Here is a 5,935-nt window from a genome sequence, read left to right as displayed (position 1 = left end):
TGAGATGGAGTTTCGCTCTCGTTGCCTAGGCTGGAGTGCGATGGTGCGATCTTGGCTCACTGCAACCTCCACCTCCCAAGTTCAAGCGATTCTCCTGCCTCAGCCTCCCAAATGGCTGGGATTACAGGCACCTGCCAGCATGCCCGGCTTATTTTTTTGTATTTTTATTAGAGACAGGGTTTCACTATGTTGGCCAGGCTGGTCTCAAACTCCTGACCTCAGGTGATCTGCCCGCCTTGGCCTCGCAAAGTGCTAGGATTACAGGCGTGAGCCACCGTGCCCGGCCTTGGCTCAAGTATTTTTAAATAAAGTTTTCTTAGACATTACACATTTAATATAGTGTATAGTTGACCCTTGAGTGATTGGGGTTCAAACTGCACAGGTCCACTTACACGTGAATTTTTTCAAATACAGGTTACACCGAGTCTGCCTATCTCCCTTTGGCCTCCTCCTAAGAAACGTGAAGCAATGAGGGCCTTTATGATGATCCACTTCCACTTGATAGGGAATATATTTTCCTTATGATTTTCTTAACACTTTCTCTAGTTTGAAGAATACAGTGTATAATACATATAACACACAAAGTATGCTTTTGCATGCTATCAGTGAGGCTTCTGGCTGGCAGCAGGTTACTAGTTATGTTTTGGGGGAGTCAAGTTGTATGTGAGGAGCTGGACACGGTAGTTTACACCTCTAATCCCAGCAGTTTGGAAGACCAAGGTTGAGCCCAGGAGTCTGAGGCTGCAATGAGCTAGGATGGTGCCACCGCACACCCAGCCTGGGTGACAGTGAGACCCTGTATTTCCTTTTTTCCCTTTGTTCAGCCTCCCCATAGAGACCGTCAAAAATTGCCAATGTTGATTATATTTCAAGTCATGGAGTCATTGGCTATGATACTGCCACTGTGCAAAGCTGGCCCCATCTCAAAAATAAATTATATGTAGATTTGTGGCTACATGGAGGGGGGCTGGCACCCCTAAGCCCTGCATTGTTCAAGGGTCAACTATACTATAAACATAACTTCACTGAGAAACGAAAAAATTTGTGACCTGCTTTATTGTGGTGGTCTGGAAGCAAACCTAGAGCATCTGAGATATGCCTGTCCGGTCCCCATTCCCACAGAACGTGAATGGACGCTAGACATTCACTTAGTATTCCGAGGAAACAAGGTGGGTTTGGCACCTGAGCTGAGGCCATGCTGGCTCCAGAGCGATAGAACATTCTTTCCCAGTATCTCCCAGGAGGCTATTCAACAGTATCCTACTGTGTCTAGGCAATCCCTAAGCTCACTGGACTTGATTTCTCCATTAAAATTGCTCTGGGATCTCACAAGCTCCCCATCTGTCTGGGGTTCAACACCCTTTTTGTCCTCTCCTCTCCAATTCACACAAAGGACACAGGACACAGGCTGGCTTACTATTCACAGAAGTTTACTGACCTCCCCAGTCAGGCAGGCCGACCCTTCCAACCAGGAGAAATGTCCACCTAGCTGCCCTCTGCTGGGCTGCAGCCTGTGTCATGAGGGGGCACTGGAAGCAGGAGGGAGCCCTAGCTAGAACAGGCCTTACACGCAAGGGAAGCTGAGCAGAGGTCTGCACTCAACTCCACTTGATGTTCTTCTCCTCCTCAGTCATGGCCAGCGTGTCGGTGACTAGACCAGTGCCGATAGTCCGGTTGCCATCTCGCAGGGTGAAACGCTGGCCTTTCTCCAAGATCATTGGCTGCCGCAAGATTAGGTTGAACTTCAGGTCCTCCCCAGGCATGGCAAGCTCCTAGAGTAGGAAGAGAAGGATCATGCGTGGCCTCCAGGATGCCTTCATTCCTTAAGTTTTTTTTGGGTACCTCGGAGGTTAAGAGTCATGGGAGAATGCAGCAGGGGAATGGTTCTGCCTGGGGACAGTGTCATCCATCCCAGGCTGTCAGGCAGATGCAAACAGCATATTGAGACAGGAAAACATGAAAGAGACCAGTGATGAGTGTTCCTAAGGTATGTTCTTGAGGAAAAAATGCCTAGAAGTTGTGGGTTATGAAGGTTTCTTGGTCACAGGACTTCCTAAGCTTTCATACATAGTGAAACTCTCAGAAAGAAGAGACTTTTTCTAGGAAATCTTTCTGTGGGTACATGCTGGCAGAGCTAAGCTTTTAACCTGCTTCAGCTTAGGGCACACTGGATGAGGACTCCCGCCCCTAAGTCCATGGGCCATGCCCCTTCTGTTGGCTAGCAGCGACAAGCAGCCCCTTTCCACCTAAGGAAATAAAGTCACTTGGGTTGTCACAGTGTATCTTTGGAACTATGAGTGAAGCAAAGGTGATATAAAAAGTGCTCCCTCCACCCTACATTTCTCCCACCCACCGTACCTTCTCTGGGGGCAGGATAACCCGACAGGCCATGTCCCAAGTCAGGGAGAACATGATAGGCATGAAGTGGGACACAAAGGGCTTGTGGCGGCCACCTTCCTCCTTGCTGAGGATGTAAACCTGGAGGAGAGTGAACAATGAGGGTGAGATGGGCTCGGCTGGAATGCTGGGGACAGCTTGGCTCAGCCCTGCCCACCGTCACCTGGAGCCCTCACCTGGGCCTCCACCTTCTGGTGGGGCTTGATGGAACCCGGCTTGACCATGACCAGGCCCCGCCGCAAGTCCTCCCGCTTCAAGCCTCGAACCAGGGCCCCGAGGTTATCTCCGGCCTCGGCCCTCTCCAGGTTCTTGTGGAACATCTCAATGCCTAGGAGGGAAGGGGAAAAGGAGTGGGGAGAAGGAAGGCGAGTGTAAGATGGAAGGAAGGTACAAGGGATCTGCCAGGGTAAGGCCACCCTGCAGTCAGCCCCTGGTCCCCAGGCTGGCTTCCCGTACCTGTCACCACAGTGCGGATGTTCTTGCTGTGTCCTAGGAGCTCACACTCGTCTCCCTTCTTTAAAATGCCACGCTCTAGCGTACCTGTCACCACAGTGCCACGGCCTGAGAGGGAATAAGACAGGACATCAGGGACCCCGAGCTAGGCTGCTGCTAGAGAGAGTGCGTGGGAACAGGCAGAGTCCTCACCAGGGACGGAGAACACCCCCTCTACAGGCAGCAGGAAAGGCTTCTCCAGGTCCCGGGTGGGCACTGGGATGTAAGTGTCCACAGCATCCAGTAGCTTCTGCACAGACTTCAGGCCTAATTCAGGGTCCCGACCCTGTTGAGGGGAAGCGACAGGACTCTGAAATCCCCATTCTACTCCCCTCGATTATCAAGAGCCACTTCCCAGACACAAAGCAGAGCTCTGGGTGCCCATCTAGCCCCACCCTCCGCAGCAGCCACCCTGCCTGACCCGGCCTTCACCTCAAGGGCACAGAGAGCAGAGCCTACGATGACTGGGGTCTCCTCCCCTTTATAGCCAAACTCGGTGAGCAGCTCCCGGATCTCCAGCTCCACCAGCTCCACCATCTCAGAGTCCTGGACAGCGTCAGCCTTGTTCACATACACCACCACATGCTCCACCCCAATCTGTAGATAGCAGAGAGACAGGGACAGTATCCAGAGGGGCCCAACTCCCCACTCTTCCCCTCTGCACCTTTACCCAGGCTCTGAGTACCTGTCTGGCCAATAATAAGTGTTCTCGGGTCTGGGGCATGGGGCCGTCATTGGCTGCTACAACCAGGATGCAGCCGTCGAGGGGTGCAGTGCCTGTGATCATATTCTGGGGAGGAGGAGGAGAGGAAACAGCCAAGTTCAACGAGCTCTTCAGTCCACATCCATATAGGCAAGTGTAGCAGTTAGAATCTCAGGCCCACCTTTCTCTATCATCTCCTCACCACCCATTCTGAGTGGCCATGGCCACAAACCTGCCATCTCATATCCAAACACTGAATATTTTAATCTCCTCCCCACAAGCCTAACATTTATCCCGACAAGAGGCAGCTTCTGGACCTGTCTCCAGTGTCCCAGCAACCCTCACCTTAACATAATCTGCATGACCCGGGCAGTCTGTGTGGGCGTAGTGGCGGGCGGCAGTGCTATACTCCACATGGGCCGCATTGATGGTGATACCCCGAGCTCGCTCCTCCGGGGCATTGTCAATCTCCTCATACTTCTTGAATTTAGCCCCACCTCCCTCGGCTAGAACTAAAGGAGAAAGAGAACACACCTCTCAGCTAAAGTTCCAGTGCTAGAGGCAGAGCTTAGACCACGCCCCTGAACCCTCCCACCTAAATACATGACCTCCTCCAATCTCTAACTCTTCCAGCAGAGATAACTGTGGGTCAGAAAGAAATGTTAGGGGGCCTTAAGGGTCTGCCCTGTGACTTCTTTGGGGTACAGCCTCTGCTCTTGGAGCCACAGTAAACACCTCCAGCAGACACTCTGCTAGCCTTGCCCCCCTGGCTCCAGGTCCCATCAGTAGATAAGGCGCTACTGGACGCGCCAACCCCACTCACTCTTCGTGATGGCTGCAGTCAGCGTGGTCTTGCCGTGGTCCACATGGCCGATGGTACCCACATTCACATGTGGCTTGTCGCGCACGTAAGTCTTCTTGGCCTCCACGGCCAGGCTGCGGCACAAGAGAGGCAATGCCGGAGTCTTCAGCGGCCGCAACAGACCCTGCAGCAGGAAGGTCCGGCCGGTGGCGAGACCTGCCGGGACCGAAGCTTGGGAGTCAGGCAGGGCAGGGGTCAGACCGAACCCAGCCACCTACCACACCCCCAAAGTGTTCCTGGGCCGCCATCGCCCTCCCCGACCCCTCACCGCTGAAGTGGGGCGTCGCGCGCAGCAGGGTGGCTGCCGCCATTGTGGTCATACTCGCGCCCCAGGAACCGGGGAACGGGGCCCAGGAGCCCGAGCGTGCAGCAGAGAAAGGGCGCCTGCGGCAGGAAGGCACTTCCGACGGAAGTAAGGACTGGGAGGGCAAGTCCGGGCCTCTCTAGTCGCCAGTGTCTATGGCCGTCTCCGCCGACGTCGGGCGTGCGGTTGAAGACGTCATGGAGGGGGCTGGTGTCTCGGGGGCGGAGAATGATGGAGAGGGTTTCCACCACTCAGGCCTCACGGGCTGAGGGGCAAGGTAGTTCTCTCTGGCGGTCGCAGGGGGCACTGGGGAGCGTCCCCTAAAGCACCGGCGCCGCGAAGGCTCTTGGGCGTACTAGTTGTCAGGGCGACGGGCTGTGGAGGTGCTCAGCATGGGAGTCAGGCGGGCTAGGCCGGACCCGGAGGGAGGGACTCGGGCTCGGGGAGGCAGCTGCGGCTCCGACTGCTCAGGAACCAACTGGGCCCGGCAGAGAGAGACCCCGAGTCGTCTGGAGTCCGACTCGCTACCCGGGTCTTGCGAGATATCTGGCCCCTTCTGCCGCAGCTGGAGGTAGGGGACCAGGTCCTGGACGCCTTTCGGGGATGGGGTGAAGTGTGACCTCTCTCTCCGCTGAGGCTTTGTTTTCTAATCTGTAAAATGGGAATAGTAGTATCCACTTCATAGGGAGAGCCTGACCTCTGGCCCTGAGAGGAGATTAACTGGGTAGAAGTCAGGGTTGGGCCCCGTGAGGTCAGGCAGCTTGCGGGGACCTTGTACTGCTAGACCTCACAGGGCCAGAGCCCACAAGACAGACAGCTTCGCTGCCCAACCCTGTAGCCCCTCAGCAGCCTAAGGAGCAATTCCTTTGGGCATCGCCCGACCCATCTAATTTTGCAGATGAGGAGCCAAGGATGAGGAGCCAGCTAGGGGAGCCTTTAAGGGCAGCCTGAGTCTCCTTTATTCTGTCTGTGGCCCCAGCACCTAACAGGGTGGAGCATGCAGTGAACGTTGAATGAATGAGTGCAAGGGTAGTCAATGTCCCTTAACTTCCACATCCATCATCTCATGGCAGCTTCCACATGGCACTCCAAAGTGTTAATTGTGGTTGCTTAACCCTGATTTATGTTTCGGAACTCATCAGATCCTGAGACTCAGTGGACAGTGTTGCAAAGATTC

The 5,935-nt window shown here is 54.6% G+C and overlaps 1 protein-coding gene across 1 annotated transcript; it reads right to left on the bottom strand.

Moving 5' to 3' along the window:
• Positions 1–1,409: 1,409 nt before the first annotated feature.
• TUFM (Tu translation elongation factor, mitochondrial) lies at positions 1,410–5,530 on the bottom strand. The gene is made up of 10 exons (XM_011982357.1): positions 4,723–5,530; positions 4,416–4,610; positions 3,938–4,104; positions 3,575–3,679; positions 3,322–3,486; positions 3,043–3,175; positions 2,854–2,958; positions 2,574–2,725; positions 2,359–2,478; positions 1,410–1,772 (listed from the first exon to the last, which is right to left on the bottom strand). The coding sequence occupies exons 1-10, from the start codon at positions 4,772–4,774 to the stop codon at positions 1,599–1,601; spliced, it is 1,368 nt and encodes a 455-aa protein (XP_011837747.1). The 5' UTR covers positions 4,775–5,530; the 3' UTR covers positions 1,410–1,598.
• Between the last annotated feature and the right edge of the window lie 405 nt (positions 5,531–5,935).

The sequence above is a fragment of the Mandrillus leucophaeus genome, unplaced genomic scaffold, assembly GCF_000951045.1.
Source record: "Mandrillus leucophaeus isolate KB7577 unplaced genomic scaffold, Mleu.le_1.0 Scaffold24, whole genome shotgun sequence".
In the NCBI taxonomy this organism is placed as follows: Eukaryota; Metazoa; Chordata; class Mammalia; order Primates; family Cercopithecidae; genus Mandrillus; species Mandrillus leucophaeus.
This window is presented reverse-complemented; position numbering and strand designations above follow the sequence as displayed.